Source organism: Cebus imitator, unplaced genomic scaffold (genome assembly GCF_001604975.1).
Source record: "Cebus imitator isolate Cc_AM_T3 unplaced genomic scaffold, Cebus_imitator-1.0 Scaffold223, whole genome shotgun sequence".
Taxonomy (NCBI): domain Eukaryota; kingdom Metazoa; phylum Chordata; class Mammalia; order Primates; family Cebidae; genus Cebus; species Cebus imitator.
The window spans coordinates 607082-628674 of record NW_016107538.1 but is presented as its reverse complement, the minus strand read 5'-3'; the positions used below and the strand labels follow the sequence as shown (position 1 = coordinate 628674).

The following is a 21593-nucleotide window of genomic DNA, read 5'->3' as shown; positions in this document are numbered from 1 at the left end:
CGTTGCCCTGGCTGGAGAGCAATGGCGTGATCTCAGCTCATTGCAACCTGTCTCCAGGGTTCAAGCGATTCTCCTGCCTCAGCCTCCTGAATAGCTGGGATTACAGGCACGTGCCACCATGGCCAGCTAATTTTGTATTTTTAGTAGAGACGAGGTTTCACCACGTTGGTCAGGCTGGGCTCCAACTCCTGACTTCAGGTGGTCTACTGCCTTGGCCTCCTAAAGTGCTGGGATTACAGGCATGAGCCACCGTGCCCAACCTCTAAGTTTTCAAAACTGGTTTCTGCACACTTAAAATTAATTCATTTCACTGTATGTAAATTTGAACTCAAAAGAAAAAAGATTGTTAAAATATTGAACGCTACTTAATATACATGTTGAAATGTTTTGGGATGAAGCACAATGATGCCTGCAACCTGCCTTGAAATGCGTCCAGAAACAAGGTGATTGATAATGGACAGAACGATGAATAGATGGATACGCAGTAAAGCAAATGTCATGTCAGTGCTGTAACATTGATATTGTAAAATATATATTTGTTTATGTAAATATTTAAAATATACGTATATAAATAAAATTGTAATATCTAGGTGGAGGCATTGGATATTCACTGTGCCATTCTTTCAACTTTTACATATGTCTGAATTTTCATAAAATACTGGAAAAGAAAAATAGTACTTTGATTTCAAGAAAAATATTAATAAATAGACAATAGCACATGTGGTAGAATGAATTGGTAAAAATCATGAAGGTGATGGTGAATGATCACCCTGTTTGGCAAACAGGGACTAGAGTCTAAGTGCTTTGGACAGGATCAGAAGTTTCTAGGAATGTGCAGTCGCAGGGGAAAAGGTTCAGGTAAAGAAAACTGTCAGGTGGAAGCCGCTAAGCCATGGGGGCAGAGCCTGAAGAGCAGCGGGGAAGTCTCACCTCTGCGATCAAGGCAGCTCTTCAATTCCTGAACCCATGGGTCCTTGCTGCTCCCACACACGCTTCGGAGAGGCAGCTGGAACCTGCGGGGGAGAGACCTGGGCTCAGCTGCGGCTCCTACTTTCCTTCCCCAGCTCCTTCCTCATTCCAGAGGCGTGAAGTCGCCACCAAGAAAAAGCCCTTTCTCCTGGGGCTGGGAAATTCCCTGGTAGGTGCGTAGGAGTAATGAAGTTTTGGGGAATGGGAGCAAACAGAACCCGGAGACGGGGCGAGGTGCGCCGGGAAGTAGTCCAGGTTTGACCGGAGAAGGTCCTGGAGGCACCTGGCAAGGAGGGACCGCGCAGGAGCTGCCGTCGCAGAGGCAGGCGAGAAAATTACCTGACGTAGCGCGGACAGTGATGGTAAGATTTCAGATGTTTTCGGAGATGATATATGTACTGAGCCGATGGCGGAGAGTCCGAAGAAATTATTTTATCACAGTGACAGCTTCCAGTGACGCTGCCCTCGTTGCCATTGCCTGAGCGAGACAGGTCGTCGGCACCCGTTCCCAGACCCAGGGTCTCCACTCCGCTGTTCCCTGGCCTCCAATCCACTGCCTCATTACAGCCTCTCCCGTAAGCCCCGGGGGCAGAGCGCCAGGTTCAACCCACACATCATCACGCCCTCCACAACGTCCATAATCCCGCCGGGAGCCAGATGTCCCCCGGCCGCTGTCCCCAACCCTAGGTGGTTGGCTGGCTTTCCTCTGTTCCCGCTGCCTTCATCAACCCAACTCCGTGGGCCTCGTGCTCCCTCCCCGACTCACCCCCTTCCCTTGACTTGAGGATCTGAGTCCCCTGCCCCGCCCCCGGCTAACCTGGCAGAGTCAGGTACGCGAGCTGGAGGAGCTGAAGCAGGAGCGCGAGGGACCCGGGTCCCCAGGCCCGCCGCATCTCGGGGCTCCGCGGAAGCTGCGGGGATGGAGTCGCCTCGCTCTGACTCCCAGACAGGCTCCGGCGCGTGACGTCCAGCTGGTTTCTCAATGGCTTTCGCCAGGGGTCGGAGGAGACCGCAGCAGTCGACGCCACGTCCCGCCTGGGGAGGAGGCGAGAGCCGGCGGCGCCCCCCTGCCCCGCTGCGCGCTAACCTTGCGCTCCTCACCTGGTCCGCGCCGCGCCAGCCTCAGGCCGCTGGGAAAGTCCGGGAGGTGGAGCACCCGCGCCCTGAGCCCCCGCACTGGGCTCGAGCTCCATCGAGGGACGGCCAGGAATCTCAGAGGAAACCGAAAGAACACTCCTGCGGCTGGCGAGGAGAGGCGGGGCGGGACGATGGCGGCCCGAGGAGGCGATTCGGTTGGGTTCAGGAGCCCAGCCCCTCCGCCCGCCCCACTTGCCCGCGGGCCTGAGAAGCGGGTCACGGCTGCCCCGGCCCTCCTTCTCCAAGGCACTTTCACTTCCCCGCTCCCGCGCCGCGGGACCCAGCAGCGCTGGATGAGCCTCGGGGTGGCGCGGTGGAGGGAGCAGCCGCCAGCCCCGGCCGCGCGCCCCTTCGGGGCCGCCACACGCGGACGCACCGAGCCCAGTGCTGGGGCGGGGGGGCGTGACCGCCCGCTGAGCCGGCTGGGCCTCGGGCAGCCCTGACGTCACGACCGAACCCGCGCACCCTCCACCCCGCGGTATTTACCTTTGAAAAGTGGCAGCGGCTGCAGGTACCGGAGGAGTGGGGCGGCCGGGAGGGGCTACGCCTACCGGGTCTCCCCGCCACACCGATCCGAGCCCAGGACAAACCCTCTCCCACTCCCATGCCCCACAGACGCATCCAAAATGCTTCCCTCCTCGCCAGACCCGTCCCGATAGAATTAGCCCTCTCTCGTCTCTAGCCTTCATTTAAACTCTACTTTTGAGGGTCTGAATTCTCCAATTTTAAGCCCCAAATACCATCTCATCCCTGAGTAGTCTTCTCCAACCGTAGTCACCCAGTTTCAAGTCCTGCCCCCATTTTTCTCCCTGAACTCCCATCCTCAGCCCTGAAAACCCTCTTCTCAGCTCCTAGCCTATCCACAGATCGAACCCTAAGTGACTCTTACCTACCCTCTCCTCCAATTTGTGACCCAGCCCCAAACTCTCTCATTCCTACTCTGTCCCTCACGATATATCCCTTCCTTTGCTTAGTCTGGGCCGGGGCCCTGTGTCCCTGAAGACATGGAGTTTGTGTCTGGATACCGGGATGAGTTCCTTGATTTCGCTGCCCTTCTGTTTGGCTGGTTCCGAAAGTTTGTGGCAGAGCGTGGGGCAGTAGGGACCAGCCTGGAGGGCCGCTGGCGACAGCTGGAGGCCCAGATCAGAAGGCTGCCCCAGGACCCTGCCCTTTGGGCGCTCCATGTCTTGCCCAACCGTAGTGTGGGCATCAGCCTGGGGCAAGGGGCAGAGCCAGGCCCTGGACCAGGCCTGGGGGCTGCCCGACTCCTGGGAGACGACCCTCCACTCCACCTTCGAGACCTGAGCCCCTACATCAGCTTTGTCAGCCTAGAGGATGGGGAGGAAGGGGAGGAGGAAGAGGAGGAAGATGAAGAAGAAAAGAAGAGAGAGGAGGGGGGTGCAGGCACAGAGAAGGTGGAACCAGAGGAGGATCGGGAGCTAGCCCCTACTAGCAGGGAGTCCCCCCAGGAAGTAAACCCTCCAGGAGAGTCAGAGGAGGCTGAGCAGGAGGCAGGAGGTGGTGAGGACGGCTGCCGAGAGAACAGGGTGGAGGACAAAACAAGACCCCAGAAGAGGAAGGGACGGAGGAGTGGTAAGAACCGAGGGCTGGCCCAGCCCTACCCCTTGCCCAGCCATCCTTCCTTCGGAAGCCCTCCCCTGCCACTAGCTCTGAGTGCTGGCCCTCAGGCCAATCTGGCCTGAAAACGTTTTTTTACTAACCCACAGTGTTTTTTGTTTGTTTGTTTTTTGGGTTTTTAAAATTTAATGTTTAAACATTGCAAGAAAAAAAGTATCCAGAAGTCTGGATTTACACATTCCCAAGAAAAATCTCAAGCTCTGGCAGTGGGCCCACATTTCTGCACAGCAGTGCATTCTGGTCCTGTATAGCAGCTGTTCCCTTTAGAAGGAGCATGCCCTTGGCTGGGCATGGTGGCTCATGCCTGTAATCTTAGCACTTTGGGAAGCTGAGGCAGGTGAATCACCTGAGGTCAGGAGTTTGAGCCCAGCCTGACCAACAGGGAGAAACCCCATCTCTACTAAAAATATAAAATTAGCTGGGTGTGGTGGCACATGCCTGTAATCCCAGCTACTCAGGAGGCTGAGGCAGGAGAATTGCTTGAACCCAGGAGGCAGAGGTTGCAGTGAGCCAAGATCCTGCCATTGCACTTCAGCCTGGGCAACAAGAGTGAAACTTCCTCTCAAAAAAAGGAAAAGAAGGAGCATGCCCTCTCTCCCCAGTGGCCTTTGCTCAGTGAGGTTACTTGCCTAGCCCCTGTAGGTATTTGAGTTCAGTACTCCTGACTCTGACCATATTTGTCTCTTGCTGCCCCCTACCACTCCAACTTTTCCCTCTTTCCCCAGAGGCTGCCCCCCTGCACCTTTCCTGTCTCTTACTGGTGACGGATGAGCATGGCACCATCTTGGGCATTGATCTGCTGGTGGATGGAGCCCAGGGGACTGGAAGCTGGGGCTCAGGGACTGAGAACCTGGCTCCTCGGGCCTATGTGCTCCTCTGTCACAGCATGGCCTGTCCCATGGGCTCCGGGGACCCCCGAAAGCCCCGACAGCTTACTGTGGGAGATGCCCAGCTGCATCGGTACAGAAATCTGATATCTGAGGCTGGGGAGGGCTGGGGCCCTGGATTCCCAAGCACCGCTCCAGTCTGCTGCCATCTCCACCCCTATTTAGAGAGCTGGAGAGCTTGGTCCCAAGGCTAGGTGTGAAGTTAGCCAAGACCCCAATGCGGACATGGGGTCCCCGACCAGGCTTCACCTTTGCTTCCCTTCGTGCTCGAACCTGCCACGTTTGTCACAGGCACAGCTTTGAAGTGAAGCTGACACCCTGGTGAGCAGCCCCAAAGCTGGGGGCAGAGGAAGACCCCAACAGTCAGGCAAATAGAAAGCAGGCTGGTGGGGGGTGCCTAACAGACAGACAGAAGGAGGGGCAGGGGCATGAAAAGATGAAGAGGAAACAATATGGGCTGTTACAGATGGTTAGAGGGTGTAAGACAAACAGACGGAGTGACACAGGGGTAGCTGCTGGGCAGATGGACAGCAGACAGGACCTACAGAGGCTAACACTGGGTGCCCACCACCCACTGTGTCCCCAGCCCCCAGTGTAGTGCTGTCTTGTATTGTGGAGAGGCTTGTCTCCAGGCTGACTGGCGGCGGTGCCCAGATGATGTGAGCCACCGATTTTGGTGCCCAAAGCTTGCAGCCTTCGTGGAGCGGGCAGGAGAACTGGCAGCCCTGCCTTTTACCTACACCACAGGTACCATAAGGAGGTCAGAATGGTTGGGGAAAACTGGGATCGTGTCTTTGAGACTGGGAATTAGATGTCTGGCCAGGCGCAGTGGCTCACATCTGTAATCCCAGCACTTTGGGAGGCCAAGGCGGGTGGATCAGGACGTCAGAAGTTTGAGACTAGCCTGGCCAACATGGTGAAACGCCATCTCTATTAAAAATACAAAATTAGCCAGGCGTGGGGCATGCCTGTAATCCCAGCAACTCAGGAGGCTGAGACAGGAGAATTGCTTGAACCCGGGAGGCGGAGGTTGCAGTAAGCTGAGATTGTGCCACTACACCCTGGCCTGGGAGACAGAGCAAGACTCCATCTTGGGAAAATAAAAAAAGGAATTAGATGTCTGGAAACAGGGTCCTGGAGTTGAAGGCTGACTGTCTGGGGCTAGAGCCCAGATCCCTGGAATAAAGGCAGGGGCTGGATGTTTGAGGCTGGAGACAGGGTCTCTGAAGCCAAGGACTGAATGTCTAGGTCACTAAGAGAGTGCAGGGATTGGGGAATAGGGATTCAAATACTTACTTGCTTCCTAGCTCCACCACTAACTGGCAGTGTGAACTTAAATCACTTTACAGTGATGTGTTTTGTTATGGTGGCTCACGCCTGTAATCCCAGCACTTTGGAAGGCTGAGACAAACGGATCACAAGGTCAGGAGTTCAAGACCAGCCTGGCCAATATGGTGAAACCCTGTCTCTACTAAAAATAGAAAAATTAGCCAGGCATGGTGGCATACACCTGTAGCCCCAGCTACTCGGGAGGTGGAGGCAGAAGAATCACTTGTACCTGGGAGGCTGAGGTTGCTGTGAGCTGAGATCATGCCACTGCACTCCAGTCTGGGTGACAGAGTGAGACTCCATCTCAAATAAAAAAACAAAAACCACTTTACTTCTTGGAGCCTCCATCTCCTCATCTACAAAAGAGGGATGCTAACAAATGTAAAGGCCCATGGAATTGTCACAAGGATTACGTGGGCTTCGTGCCTGGTACACTGGAGACCCTCAGAAATGGTAGTTCCCTGCCTGACTGGAACCAGACTTAGATCCAGAGTCCTTAGAGGAGGCTGAGGAGAGTTATTCTGGGGTTCTAGGCCAGGCAATGGTTCACACCTGTAATCCCAGCACGTTGGGAAACTAACTTGAGCCCAGGAGTTTGAGACCAGCCTGAGCAACATAGACTCTGTCTCTACAAAAAATAGAAAAAATTAGCTAGGCATGGTACACAGGCTTGTAGTCACAATTCTTGGGAGGCTGAGGTGGGAGAATCCTTTGAGCCTAAGAGGTCGAGGCTGCAGTGATCCATGATCGTGCCACTGTACTCTAGCCTGGGTAACAGAGCAAGACTCTGAGAAAAGTGGGCGCTAGCCCAGTGCCTCAATTCATCCCCTTCTCCTTCTCCAGAGGTGACCAATGAAACCTTCAACAAGGAGGCCTTCCTGGCCTCTCGAGGCCTCACTCGTGGCTACTGGACCCAGCTCAGCATGCTGATTCCAGGGCCCGGCTCCTCTGGGCATCCCCGAGGCAACACACCATCCCTTAGCCTTCTTCTCGGTGGTGCGTGGGGTCTCTCTTCAGGCATGGGCCCCTCGGCCTAGAGGGAAGGACTAGGAAGAAGTTATCTGGGTCCCTCCCAGATAATCCCTCCACATACACACTGACCCCCTACCAACAGCACCCGGGCCATTTCAGGCCTTTCCCCAGCCCTCAATGGAGTCACCCCTACCAACTCCACCCAGAAGCCCCGTCCCTACACAAACCACCATTCCACTTACTGCAGCTTTCTCAGGGAATACACCTCCTTTGGAAGGATGGGTCAGGTGGGAGGAGTCTCCCTGACACCAGGCTCTTCTTTCTTTTGTCCTCTCAGGAGATCCCTATCAGCTTCTCCAGGGGGATGGGCCTGCCTTAATGCCTCCTGTGCCCCCAGACCCACCGCGGGGTCTTTTTGGTGAGGTGGAGGGGCCCTGTGGGAGCTATGGGTAGGGACAGGGACTGGAGAACCAGAGCCTGAGTGACTGTGAAGAAGCAGGCTGTTAGACTAGAGGGGGTGGAGTCCAGGGCCAGGTCCTCTAGTAACCCCCTCCTCCCAGGCTCATGGCAGGATTACTACACATGGCGGGGCCTCAGCTTGGACTCCCCCATGGCTGTGCTTCTCACCTACCCGCTGACTGTGTACTACGTCATCACCCACCTGGTGCCCCAGTACTGTAAGGAGAGCTGAGTGGGGGGTGTGGGCGAGATGGGGGAGTGAGAGCGGACCACATCCTTAAAGAGCTGGTTTCTCACCCAGTCCCTGAGCTCAACATCCAGAACAAACAGTCACTGAAGATCCACGTGGTGGAGGCCGGGAAGGAGTTTGACCTTGTCATGGTTTTTTGGGTAAGTCCCCCCCCAGTACTGAAGGTTGGGCATTGTGGTGTGGGGGTGGATACTGGGTAGAACCCAGATCTGTCCTTCTTTCTGTCCTCCAGGAGCTCTTGGTCCTGCTCCCTCATGTGGCCCTGGAGCTGCAGTTTGTAGGTGATGGCCTGTCCCCCGAAAGCGACCAGCAGCATTTTACCTTGCAGAGGGTGAGGGCTGAGGGGGCTCTGCTCTTTAGCCATGACCCCTCCAGTGACCCCCTGGTTGGGCCCTGCCCTTCTGCCCTCGACTCCCCATCTTGCTGGTGCATCCTCCAGTTCCCTGACTTCCTGTGGCTTTTCCATCCCTCTCTTGGCCCCTCAGGACAGCCCCGAGGTGTCTGTCCGGAATGGTTCTGGCGTATCAGCACGGCCCAGCTCTGGCACTAAGGAGAAGGGTATCCGCAGGGACCTGCAGATCAAGGTGTCAGCAAGGCCCTACCACCTGCTCCAGGGGCCCAAGCCCGACCTGGTTATTGGTAAGAGCCTGGGGCTCAGGGGCAGGCACATGCGGAAGACGGGAGAGAAGCCGACCATGGGAGCCAGCGTCTCCAACCTCTCTGCAGGATTTAACTCTGGGTTTGGTCTCAAGGATACATGGCTGAGCTCTCTGCCCCGCCTGCAGGTGAGCAATGGGGACAAACGGGAACTTCTCTCCCCTCCTGCCTGACCCCATCCCATCTCCTTTTCTGAAAGTCTCCGGGCTCTCCTCTGCACCATCACCTGCTCCACAGACCTGGGGAATGCCCACGGGTCCCTCTGCCCCTCTCTGTGTCTGCCTCGGGCCTCCTCCTGCCCCCCTCCCGCCAGATCTGTCCCGGGGCCTCGGCTTTCAGCCCTGTCTGTCATCCTGGCTGCTGGGATGGATCTGTAGAGGGGGCTCTCAGAGCGAGTCTTGCCCCACCCAGTCCCTCCGAGTGCCAGCCTTCTTCACCGAGAGCAGCGAGTATGGCTGCGTGATGGACGGCCAGACCATGGCGGTGGCCACTGGAGGGGGCACTAGCCGTCCCCAGCTCAACCCCTTCCGCTCCCCCTTTCGCCTCAGAGCGGCCGACAACTGCATGCCCTGGTAAGGGCCTGCGACCCTATCTCCTTCCTGACCCTTCGCTTCTCTTACTCTCTGGCTCCGCATCCTCAAAGACCCACCTCTGCCCTAGTCCCCACCGTCTTGGGACCCTCTTGCCCCCAACCCAGCAACCTGCCTTCTCTGCTCCCACTACTGGTCACCCCCATGGGAGGTCTCGACAATCCCCAGCACACCCCTCTTTAGATCTAGGTCGCAGAATCTCCCCAGTCCACAAAAGACCCTGCGACCCTCTAACAAAGCCAACTCTGAGTCTAGCCCCAAGCCCTGGAACTCGGAGGGGCAAGCCCCGCCCCTTGGAGCTCCGCCCGCTGGTCCCTGACCGCGCCCCGCGGCCCGCAGGTACTGCAACGCCTTCATCTTCCACCTGGTTTACAAGCCTGCGCAAGGGAGCGGGGCCCGCCCGGCTCCCGGCCCCGCACCCCGGTCCCCAACTCCCTCCGTTCCTCCCGCCCGCACCCGAAGGCGCCGAGGAGAAAAGAAACCCGGGCGGGGGGCCCGCAGGCGGAGATAAGTGCGGCGACTGTAGTAGTCCCCCCTCCCAAACACGCTCCGAAAGGAAAACGTGAAAACACTCAGGGCCGAGGGGGAGGACAGATTGGTAAAACACGAAAAAGTAAATAAAATTACTTGTTTGAAACCACTGAGTCATTTACCTTTTGATTACTTGCTCATAATTGGGTTATTAAACCCGGAAGGAAAAGAAATATATATATATATTTTTTTTGAGACAGAGTTTTGCTTTTGTTGCTCAGGCTGGAGTGCAGTGACACAATCTCGGTTTACCGCAACCGCCGCCTCTCCAGTTCTCCAGCCTAAGCCTCCCGAGGGGGGATTACAGGCTCCCGCCACCACACCCAGCTAAGTTTTGTACTTTTAGTACAGACGGGGTTTCACCATGTTGGCCAGGCTGGCCTCGAACTCCTGATCTCAGGTGATCTGCGAGCTTCGGAAAAGAAAAAGTTAGGGATGACTACATTCCTCCAGCCCCATTCAGTCCCCCCGACGGCTATCTCCTCTTTAACTCAAGTCGAGGATTTTGACCCTCCTTGGTAATCCCAAGGCTCTCCTAATTTGTGTTGGCTGATGGCTTTCCAGCCCCAGTAACCCTCAGGGACCCACCCCAAGGCAAGGAAAGACCGGGCAGCAGAAAGTGGCTTCTTCCTGGGGGCAGGTGAAGCAACCTCCTGGGAGCACACAGGCCCTTGATTTGGATTGAGTGAAAGACCTCAGCTACCCAACTCCACCTTTTCTCACCACCTCATATTTAATAATAACTCCTGCTGAGCTGTTCTCCTGAAATCACTCAAGGTACGTCCATTCCCTCTGCAAACGCCACCATATCTCATCGCCACATTGCAGCCAGAGTATTCCTCCTAAAAAAGACATCTGAGGGCTGGGTGAGGTGGCACATGCCTGTAATCCCAGCTTCTCGGGAGGCTGAGGCAGGAGAATCATTTGAACTGGGAGGTGGAGGTTACAGTGAGCCGAGATCGAACCATTGCACTCCAGCCTGGGCAACAAGAGTGAAACTCTGCCTCAAAAAAAAAAAAAAAAAAGACGTCTGAGGGCTGGGCGAGGTGGCTCACGCCTGTAATCCCAGCACTTTGAGAGGCCAAGGCAGGTGGATCACAAGGTCAGGAGATTGAGACCAGCCTGATCAACATGGTGAAACCCTATCTCTACTAAAATACAAAAATTGACCAGGTGTGGTGGTGTGTGCCGGTAATCCCAGCTAGTCAGGTGGCTGAAGCAGGAGAATCATTTGAACCCAGGAGGCGGAGATTGCAGTGAGCTGAGATCATGCCATTGCACTCCAGCTTGGACGACAGTGAGACTGTCCAAAAAAAAAGACATCTGACCTCATTTCTCCTTTGTTTCAGTCCCTGCAGTGACTTCCCTTAGCTCTTACAGTCCCTTGAGTGTGGGCTGACCTTATAGAAAGGGAAAGACAGAGGAGAAACCTGGCAGTTATGACCTTAACCAAGAGATTAGGGTGAACAATTAAGTCCTGCTGATATTACACTTAAGTCTCTTTCATTTTATAACACATCTCCCTGCCTTTTACTTATTTCATGACATTGATTTAACAAGACACAGAATCATTTGTCCCATAGAATGTTCCTCACTCTGGAGCTGGCTGATTACTTCCTCAGGATGCTTTTAATGTATTCACTTATCTTCTTCAGTTTCTGTTCAACGGGCAGTTAGGTCTAGATGGCAAGGCTCTGCTAATGGGTCCCTGCCAACCTCTGCAGGCTGATCTCATGCCATTTCCTTCCCTGTCGACTCTCCAGCCAGACGTTTCTAAAGAAAGTTCCACTCTCTCACTGTGGAACTTCCCATGTTTTTTTTCTTTCTTTCTTTTTTTTCCGAGGCATAGTCTTATTCTGTCATCCAGGCTGGAATGCAGTGCACAATCTCCGCTCACTGCAACCTCCGTCTCCCAGGTTCAACTGATTCTCCTGCCTCAGCCTCCCGAATAGTTGGGATTACAGGCACCGGCCACGGTGCCCAGCTAATTTTCTATTTTTAGTAGAGACAGGGTTTCACCATGTTGGCCAGGCTGGTCTTGAACTCCTGACCTCAGTTGATCCACCCATCTCGGCTTCCCAAAGTGCTGGGATTACGGGCATCAGTCACTGTGCCTGGCTGGAACTTCCCATGTTCTTGTTCAACTAATTCTTTTTTTTTTTGCTTTTTATTATACAAATTTTCAAATAGAGAAAATGAATGGTACCATGCACAATCATATCTACCTAGGTTCAACAATTGTTAATAGTTTGCTTTTTCTCTTTTTCTATTTTGCATAGCCATCTTAAAATAAATTATGGACATTTAAACCTTTCACTCTTAAACATATCTCCAATTATCACAACTAAAGTGACATTTAGGCTGACACCTAGGCTGAGAAAGAATTAGTTGATGGATTTTGTGCCTCCATCAACTAATTCTTTCTCAGCCTAGGTGTCAGCCTAAATGTCACTTCCTTAGGAAAGGAAGCATTTCCTGACACCCAGATGAGGTTTGACACTCCTCCCCACATTAAGCCCTCATAGCACCTTGCATATCCCCTTTGGTCACGATTATCACACTTGTAATTTCTTGTCTACCCTTTCAACTGTCAACCCAGAAGGGATGGGTGCCACCTCTATCCCCCAGGGTCTAGCCTGGCCGGGCATATGGCAGCATACTATAGGAGCTCATTAGCTGCTTATCAGATTGCTTTCCCCCCATACTTTCCACCCTCCCTCCTCATTTTTTCTCTCAGCTTCATCCCCTACAGCCAGAAAGGGGAAGCGTGGGTCTCTGGTGGATTAAGGAGAAACAGAACTTTTCACGGCTCCCATGGCCAAAAAATAAGATTTTCATAATTCCTGACACCTATTGCATAACACTAGGAAAGGATGTGGTTATCTCCCAGTGGTGGGATTACTAAGGATTTGTTTATTCATTTTGTTCAGCTGCACTGCTTATTTTTCCTCCATGAACACATAGTAATTTTGTAATAAAAGTGCTTAATATACAAATTGCTCTTTAATAATTCATTTATCAACTATTGATTGAATGCATACAATGCTTTGTGTCAAACCTTAGCGATGCAATGGGGAAAAAAGACAGAAAGTGGTCTCTGCCTCCATAAAGCTTCCAGTTTAGGGCAAGGATCAGTAAACTATGGCTTCCAGCCAAATCAATCCCACCTTTTGTTTTTGCACGGCTTGTAAACTACTAAAAGAAGAAGAGTTCATGAGAAAATTATTCAAAATTCAAATTACAGTGTCTCTAAATTTATATTGAAGCAAAGCCACACCATTTCTTTATGTATTGCCTGTGGTTACTTTCAGGATGCACATGGCATGGTTTGAGTGCTGCACTTGCAGCAGAAACACTGTGAGCTGCAGAGTCTCAAATATTTATGAACAGACCCTTTGCAGGAAGTCTGCCAACACCTAGTCGAGGACAAGATTTCCAAAATGCAGCTTTATGAAATTTTGTGCTGATCATGAAGTCAATTTAGCGAGCCTCAAGCAGCATTCTTTTTTTTAATGAAATGGAATGGATCAAAATATGTATCACAGGCCGGGTGCAGTGACTCATGCCTGTAATCCCAGCATTTTGGGAGGCTGAGGCAGGTAGATCACCTGGAGTCATGAGTTTGAGACCATTCTGACCAACATGGAGAAACCCCATCTCTACTAAAAATACAAAATTAGCCAGGCATGACACGTGCCTGTAATTCCAGCTACTCAGGAGACCAAGGCAGAAGAATCGCTTGAACCTAGGAGGCGGAGGTTTAGGTGAGCCAAGATTATGCCATTGCACTCCAGCCTGGGCAACAAGAGCAAAACTCCGTCTCAAAAAAAAAAAAAACAAAAAAACACACACACACACAGACGGGGGTCTCCCTATGTTGCCCAGGCTGGTCTTGAGCTCAAGGGATCCTTCCTCCCCATCTCCACCTCCCAAAATGCTGGGATTACAGGTGTGAGTCACCACACCCAGCCAGGCAAGTTACTTTAACTCTGAGCCACATCCGCTCATTCAATAAATGTTTACTGAGTGCCTACTTAGCAACAGGGTGCTACCCTAGGGTGATTGTGAGGATTATATAAAACAAAGTATGAGAAGCCTCTAACACCAAGCTTATTTCATTATAAAATAATAATATGGCTGGGCGCAGTGGCTCATGCCCATAAACCTAGCATGCTGGGAGGCCATGGCAGGAGGATTGCTTGAGGCCAGGAGTTCAAGACCAGTCTGGGCAACATAGCAAGATGCTGTCTCTTAAACAACAACAACAACAAAACACTCTTAATAAACTATGTTATTTATGCCCCATAGTGTGACCTTAGCTCACTGCAGCCTCAACCTCCTGGATTCTAGCAATACACCTGCCTTAGCCTCTTGAGTAGCTGGGACTACCGGTGCATGTCACCATGCCAGGCTAATTAAAAAAATTTTTTTTTGGTCAGGCGCGATGGCTCACGCCTGTAAAACCAGCACTTTGAGGGGCTGAGGGGTAGATCACGAGGTCAAGGGGTTGAGATCATCCTGGCCAATATGGTGAAACCCCTCTCTACTAAAATACAAAAAATTAGCAGGACATGGTGGCACGCACCTGTAATTACAGCTATTTGGGAGGTTGAGGCAGGGGAGTCACTTGAACCCAGGAGGCAGAGATTGCAGTGAGCTGAGATGGTGCCACTGCACTGCAGCCAGGCAACAGAGCAAGATTTTCTCAAAATAATAATAATAATAATTTTTTTTTTTTTGTAGAGATGGGGATCTCACTATGTTGCTCAGGCTTGTCTTGAACTCCTGGCCTCAAGAAATCCTCCTCTCTTGGCTTACCAAAAATTCTGGGATTACAGGCATCAGTCACCAAGCCTAGCCTCATTATATTATCATTATAATAATCTGTATTTGCAATTTGAATTTTCTCATTGATCAAATAATTATTTAGGACTGTTTTGGGATTCTTTAAGAGGTTGGTTTCTATTACTTAAACATTTAGGAATTTCTGGTTTATTGCATTATGGTCTGAGTATGTGTCCAGTACAACTTCAAGTTTGGGGAATTTCTCATCTCCTTCACAGCCTAATATTTGAACAAGATTTGTAAATGTTTTATTGGCATTGAAAAAGTTAGGTTCTCCATTTATGAGACACAAAGTTACAAACATCAAATATAAATATCAAGTGATATTTATAAATAAATATCACTTGAATATGTGCTCCAAGAGGATGGAGGCTCAGGATGTTCACGGATGATATATTTATGGCTGATATCTTTCTGGTATCCAGCAAAGGGCCTGGCACACAACATTCAGTACATATTTGTTGAATGAGAGGCTAATTAATTAATCAGCTTTATCATTGAGATTCTCTGTTCCCTTATACCTTTGTATATTTTTCTTTTTTCTTTTCTTTTTTTTTTTTTTTGAGACAGAGTCTCATTCTGTCACCCAGGCTGGAGTGCAGTGGCATGATCTCCACTCACTGCAACCTCCACCTGCCAGGTTCAAGCAATTCTCCTGCCTCAACCTCCCGAGTAGCTGGGATTACGGCTGCGTGCCACCATGCCTGGCTAACTTTTTGTATTTTTAGTAGAGACTGGGTTTCACCATGCTGGCCAGTTTGGTCTCAAACTCCTGACCTCATGATCTGCCTGCTTCAGCCTCTCAAAGTGCTGGGATTACAGGCGTGAGCCACCACGCCCAGCACCTTTGTATATTTTTCTTACTTTGTCTGTCAAAGAAAATTATATTACATTTTCCTGGTACTATTATATTTCTGACAATTTCCCTGGGTATTTCTAATGATTTTGGTTTATTTATTTTTTCTAGTTGTTGAGACAGAGTGCTCTTTCTTATAAAACACCACCCCTTCCCTCTATGGAAAAAAAATCTATTCCCAGTACCTTCTCGGTTCTTGCAAATATTACAGCCAAATGCCTTTTTTTTTCTGGTATGGCAGTGTCTGCTCACCACAGACATATAGTGGAAGGTGAGTGCGCTCTGGTCTCCTGATCTCCAGGAGTCTGGGCTATGAGAAGGAAGAAGAGAGAAATACCAAAAGGCTATATTTGCAGGGTTTTTATGGAAAACTCTGATTTCAAACAATCTTCACCATCTGAGATGGTTTTCCTTCTAATGACTCCATCTGGTCCTCACATTGATCTTAGTTCTCAGCGGCTAATAACTCTGGCCTTGCCTTGTTCAGAGAACATTCAACCCCCTCTCCTACTCCGGTCACGTTGCAAAACATCTTCGGTGGCAATTCATGGGTCCTTGGAATAGCATCACTCTCATTCCTGGGTCTCCAATCACAACCTTCACTTCCATGGTTTTTTTGCTTGTTTGCTTGCTTGCTTGCTTGCTTTTTTTGAGGCGGAGTTTTGCTCTTGTTGCTCAGGCTGGAATGCAATGAAGCAATCTCAGCTCACTGCAACCTCCAACTCCCAGGTTCAAGCTATTCTCCTGCCTCAGCCTCCCAAGTAGCTGGGATTACAGGCATGCACCACCACACCCAGCTAATTTTGTATTTTTAGTGAAGATGGGGTTTCATCATGTTGGCCAGGCTGGTCTCAAACTCCTGACCTCAGTACCTCAGTTGATCTGCCTACCTCAGCCTCCCAGAGTGCTGGGATTACAAGTGTGAGCCACCACACCTGGCCTCACTTCCATGGTTTTAACCCTTCTTTCCTTTCTGGTCCAAGAGACACACTTGGCAGTGGGCAGGAGAAGCATCACTCCATACTTTTTAATTTATTTTTATTTTTATTTTTTGAGATGGAGTCTTGCTCTGTCGCCCAGGCTGGAGTGCAATGGCGCCATCTCAGTTCACTGCAACCTCTGCCTCCCAGGTTGAAGTGATTGTCCTGCCTCAGCCTCCTGAGTAGCTGGGATTACAGGATTACAGGCATGTGCTACCATGCCCAACTAGTTTTTGTATTTTTAATAGAGACAGGGTTTCGCCATGTTGGTGAGCTGGTCTTGAACTCCCGACCTCCAGTGATCTGCCCGTCTCGGCCTCCCAAAGTGCTGGGATTACAGATGTATGCCACCGTGCCCGGCCTTTGTTGAAATAAATAAATAAAATTGACTGGGCATGGTGGCTTACCCCTATAATTCTAGCACTTTGGGAGGCTGAGGTAGGCAATTACTTGAGCCCATGAGTTTAAGGCCAGCCTAGGCAACATAGGGAGACTGTCTCTACAAAAAGTTTGAAAAAAATTTAGCCTCTCACGGTGGTGTGGACCTGTCATCCCAGCTACTCGGGAGTCTGAGAGGTTGAAGCTGCGGTAGCATCATCATAGCTCTCTGATGTTACTACTGCACTCCAGCCTGGGCAACAAAGCAAGACCCTGTCTTAAGGAAAAAAAAAAGCTGGTGCAGTGGTTCACACCTGTAATCCCAGCACTTCGGGAGGCTGAGGCAGGCAGATCACGAGGTCAGGAGTTCAAGACCAGCCTGACCAACATGGTGAAACCCTGTCTCTACTAAAAATACGAAAATTTCCTGGGCGTGGTGGTGCACACCTGTAATATCAGGTACTCAGGAGGCTAAGGCAAGAGAATCACTTGAACCCAAGAGGCGGAGGTTGCAGTGAGCTGAGATGGCACCACTGGACCCCAGCCTGGGCGACAGAGTGAGACTCTGTCTCAAAAAAAAAAAATTATATTTATGTATATACACACAGACACACAGACACACACACACATATATACACACACACATATGCATACATACATAATGGGAGTTAAATATATATTATATACGTGTATATATGTGCTTGTGTATATATAAAATAATATATATAATATATAATATGATTATATATTATATATTACATAATTATATATATATATTATATATAATATATATATAAAATGGGAGTTAGCACAGAGTCTGGCATATGGGCTAACCATTATTATGTTCATTATTATTATTACATCCTGCTGGCCCACTGCTAACATTTGTAGGGCCCAGGACAGCAGTTCAGGTAGAGGTGTACATAAGTCTTACTACTTAAATGTACAAAACAAGCCATGCCCAACCCCCAGCCCCGAATCACACCCTTAGTCTGCTCCCCTGGGACCGTCCTCACAATCCAAACTTTAAAGCAATCAAACTCTTCCCTGGACCAGGGTCACTACTTGCAAGCACAAGGGTTAGCGCAGCCTGGCTAGGGCAGGGTGGGCAGAAGGTGCTCTGAGCTCAGGCTCCGCATAGTTGACAAAACCCATCGCGCTCACACCTGCAGACGTTCCGCTTCACATCCACTGCAACTCACACATTTCTCTTCCACAATTCCCAACTGTGCAGTCGATTACTGAATTTTCAGAAACTTTTCACCAAACCAAAAACAGCGGTGGGATATTGCAGTACCTGTGATCTGCAGGGCCCTCTGTGTCCCGCTACCCGGGGTGTGGCCCTTGGAACAGCAGCATCAGCGTTGCCTAAGGGCTTATTAGCAATGCACAGTATCTGTTCCCACCCAAGACCTACTAAATCAGAATCTGCTTTTTTTTTTTTTTTAATACAGAGTTTCGCTCTTGTTGCCCATATTGGAGTGCAGTAGTAAGATCTTGACTCACTGCAACTTTCACCTCCTGGGTTCAAGCGATTCTGCTGCCTCTGCCTCCTGAGTACCTGGGATTACAGGTGCGGGCCACCACACCCACTAATTTTTGTATTTTTAGTAGAGACCAGGTTACACATGTTGGCCAGGCTAGGCTCAAACTCCTGACTTCAGGTGATCCGCCCACCTCGGCCTCCCAAAGTGCTGGGATTACAGGCATGAGCCACAGAATCTGCTTTTAACACGATCTTCAGGAAATCTGTATGAAATTACAGTTTGAGAAGCACTGAACGAAGCACACAGCCAAGTAAGAGCCCCTCCTGCCCAGGTAAGAAGGTCATTCTGATTCCCTGACCAGCAAATCTTGAGTAGCTGCCTCCCCAGTCGCTCTCTACCACACCACCCTATTTCCTTCATACAATTTAGCATAACCTCTAATTTCTAGTGTACTGCCTGTCTCCTCAAACTATAATATAAGCTACAAAGAGGTACCACATCTGTCAAGTTTAGTGCTGTATCCACTGGGTCCACAACAAGGCACATGCAGAGAGGGTGCTTCAGACAGCATTTAACTGAATTAAATACCTTCAATTGTTACACATCATTATTTTAGGTGCCACTAAGAAAAAATGCTGCCAGTTAAACTATGACACAAGTTTGTGGGGTTTTTTTTGAGACAGTCTCGCTCTGTCACCCAGGCTGGAGTGCAGTGGCATCATCTCAGTTCATTGCAACCTCTGCCTCCCAGGTTCAAGCAAGCCTCTTGCCTCAGGCTCCTGAGTAAATGGGACTACAGGTGTGTGCCACCATGCCTGGCTAATTTTTGTATTTTTAGGAGAGACGACATTTCTTCATGTTGGCCACGCTGGTCTCAAACTCCTGACCTCAAGTGATCCACCCGCCTCGGCCTCCCAAAGTGCTAGGATTACAGGCATGAGCCACAGCGGCTGGCTAAACTATGATACAATGGTTTCTTAACACTTAAATTTGTATTTTATGCTAATTGAAAGCTCTTTCAGACCATTAAAAAATCTAATTCTGTTGCATACACAAAAACAAAAATAAAATGGTTAAAATACTCTAAAAACATCTTTAAAGTCTGACTCTTCTGAATCACTTTCTATCAATGTCTGTGTTATTGTCCCCTGTACTGTCAAGGGCATTGGAGAAGCAGAATTTCTTTTAAAAGTACTCCACTGCTGTCTTCAAGATTTTCTTCTAAGCTGCTGACACATTCTTAGTTTACTAAACAGTGTCGAAAAAATTGATGTCTTCACTAACAAATTTTTGCTCCACTACTTCGTTTCTATGCTTAATACATCATTTCCTTTTGATTTCCATTTTAAAGTTTATCTTTTTGAAGATTTTTTTTCTTAATAGCCTTTATTTATTTATTTATTTGAGACGGTCTTGCTCTGGCACCAGGCTGGACTGCAGTACCATGATCTCTGCTCACTACAACCTCCACCTCCTGGGTTCAAGCGATTCTCCTGCCTCAGCCTCCCAAGTAGCTGGGATTACAGGCATGCGTCACCGACCCTGGCTGAATAGCCTTTATTATTACTATTATTTGCCTTTATTTTTTAAAAGCAGTTTTGGGTTCACAGCAAAATTGAGCAGAAATTACAGGGTTTTCTTTCTTTTTTTTTTTTTTTTTTTTTAAAGGGGTTTTTTTCTTTTTTTTTTTTTTTTTTTTTTTTAGTACAGGTGGGTTTCACCGTGTTGCCCAGGCTAGCCTTGAACTCCTGACCTCAGGTGATCCACCCGCCTCAGCCTCCCAAAGTGCTGGGATCACAGGCGTGAGCCACCAATCCCAGCCAAAAGTACAGGGTTTTCTTATACTCCTGCCCCACACATGCACAGCCTTTCCCACTGTCAACATCCGGCACCAGAGTGATAGATTTGTTACAATCAGTGAACTTACACTGACACATCATTATCAGCCAAAGTCCATAGTTTGCGTAAGGGTTGCCTCTGATGTTGCAGGTTCCATGGGCTTAGACAAATATGTAATGACCTATCTTTTTAGCATCATACAGAGAAGTTTCACTGCCCTAAAACCCTCTGTGCTCTGTTTATTCCTCCCTCCCGTCCCTGCCAACCACTGGCTGCCTCTGACCTTTTTACTGTCTTCGGAGTTGTTTTTTTCCAGAAAGTTACACACTTGTAGGCAGATTTTCCAGATCAGCTTCTTTTTTGTTGTTGTTGTTTTAAGATGGAGTTTCACTCTTGTTGAGTGCAATGGAGTGATCTCAGCTCCACAAACTCTGCTTCCCGGGTTCAAGCGATTCTCCTGCCTCAGCCTCCCGAGTAGGTAGAATTACAGGAATGCACCACCACGCCCAGCTAATTTTGTATTTTTAGTAGAAACGGGGGTCTCTCCATGTTGGTAAGGCTGGTCTTGAACTCCTGACCTAAGGTGATCCACCCGCCTCAGCCTCCGAAAATGATGGGATTACAGGCATGGGCCGCCACACTTGGCCTCAGATCAGCTTCTTTCACTTATGTATATAAGGTTCTTCCATGTCCCTTCGGGGCTTGAGAGCTCATTTCTTCTTAGCACTGGGTAATATTTATTATCTGCAAATAGTTATTTGTGGCCAGGTGCAGTGGCTCACACCTATCATCCCAGTTTATCCATTCACCTACTGAAGGACATCTTGGTTGTTCCCAAGTTTTAGCAATATGAATAAAGTTTTTCTGAACACCTGTGTGCAGATTTTTGTGTAAACATAAGTTTTCAAGTCATTTGGTTATAAATACCAAAGAATTTGATTGTAGGATCATATGGTTCTAGTAGCATTTAGTTTTGTAAGAAACTACCTTCGAGGTGCGGTGGCTCACACCTACAATCCCAGCACTTTGGGAGGCAGGGGTGGGTGAATCATCTGAGGTTAGGAGTTGGAGATCAGCCTGACCAACATGGTGAAATCCCGTCTCTACTAAAAATACAGAAAATTAGCCAGGCATGGTGGTGAGCAACTATAATCCCAGCTACTTGGGAGGCTGAGGCAGGAGAATCGCTTGAACCCAGGAGGCAGAGGTTGCAGTGAGCCAAGATCACGCCATTGAACTCCAGCCTGGGCGACAAGAGCAAAATTGAAAAATAGTTATTTTATGTTTTGGATAACAGTCCTTTAGCAGATTTCTCTTTTGCAAATATTTTCTTGCACTCTGTGTCTTCTCATTCTCTTGTCAGTGTCTTTGCAGAGAAGTTTTGTGTTTTTTTGTTTTTTTGTTTGTTTGTTTTGAGACTGACCTCTCTCTTTTGCCAAGCTGGAGTGCAGTGGCACTATCTCAGCTCACTGCAACCTCTGCCTCCCGTGTTCAAGCGATTCTCCTGCCTCAGCTTCCCAAGTAGTGGGGACAACAGGGGCACCACCATGCCCAGCTAATTTTTGTATTTTTAGTAGACACAGGGCTTCACCATGTTGGCCAGGATGGTCTCGATCTCCTGACCTCATGATCCGACTGCCTTGGCTTCCCGAAGTGCTGGGATTACAGGCGTGAGCCACAGTGCCCGGCTGAGAAATTTTTTTTTTTTTTTGGGGACGGAGTTTCGCTCTTGTTACCCAGGCTGGAGTGCAATGGTGCGATCTCGGCTCACCGCAACCTCCGCCTCCTG

At 49.7% G+C, this 21593-nt stretch overlaps 2 protein-coding genes and 1 long non-coding RNA gene across 5 annotated transcripts in view; 1 reads left to right on the top strand and 2 right to left on the bottom strand.

Annotated features, from left to right (window-relative positions):
- The window catches only part of CXCL16 (C-X-C motif chemokine ligand 16), a 5417-nt gene extending 3499 nt beyond the window's left edge, over window positions 1-1918 (bottom strand). The window contains exons 1-3 of the mRNA XM_037727226.1: window positions 1787-1918; window positions 1309-1447; window positions 931-1013 (exon numbers count right to left, since the gene is read on the bottom strand). Of these exons, the coding sequence (XP_037583154.1) occupies window positions 931-1013; window positions 1309-1447; window positions 1787-1862 (298 nt within the window). The 5' untranslated portion in view covers window positions 1863-1918. The remainder of the gene's footprint in view (window positions 1-930; window positions 1014-1308; window positions 1448-1786) is intronic.
- Window positions 1919-2575: 657 nt separating this feature from the next.
- On the top strand, window positions 2576-9525 carry ZMYND15 (zinc finger MYND-type containing 15). Of its 3 annotated transcripts, XM_017496793.2 has the most exons (13): window positions 3081-3699; window positions 4470-4704; window positions 4797-4952; window positions 5218-5378; window positions 6804-6956; window positions 7270-7350; window positions 7493-7609; window positions 7693-7781; window positions 7874-7972; window positions 8127-8280; window positions 8368-8426; window positions 8710-8870; window positions 9228-9525. In XM_017496793.2, the coding sequence occupies exons 1-13, from the start codon at window positions 3111-3113 to the stop codon at window positions 9397-9399; spliced, it is 2226 nt and encodes a 741-aa protein (XP_017352282.1). In that variant the 5' UTR covers window positions 3081-3110; the 3' UTR covers window positions 9400-9525. The 3 variants fall into 3 exon arrangements, with proteins under 3 accessions (XP_037583153.1, XP_037583152.1, XP_017352282.1); XM_037727225.1 differs by lacking the exon at window positions 7493-7609 and having other exon boundaries at window positions 2576-3699; XM_037727224.1 differs by lacking the exon at window positions 8710-8870 and having other exon boundaries at window positions 2576-3699.
- Window positions 9526-9604: 79 nt separating this feature from the next.
- LOC108281273 lies at window positions 9605-19466 on the bottom strand. The gene is made up of 2 exons (XR_001815919.2): window positions 19437-19466; window positions 9605-9683 (listed from the first exon to the last, which is right to left on the bottom strand). It is a non-coding gene; the product is annotated as an uncharacterized LOC108281273 (long non-coding RNA).
- Window positions 19467-21593: the final 2127 nt, after the last annotated feature.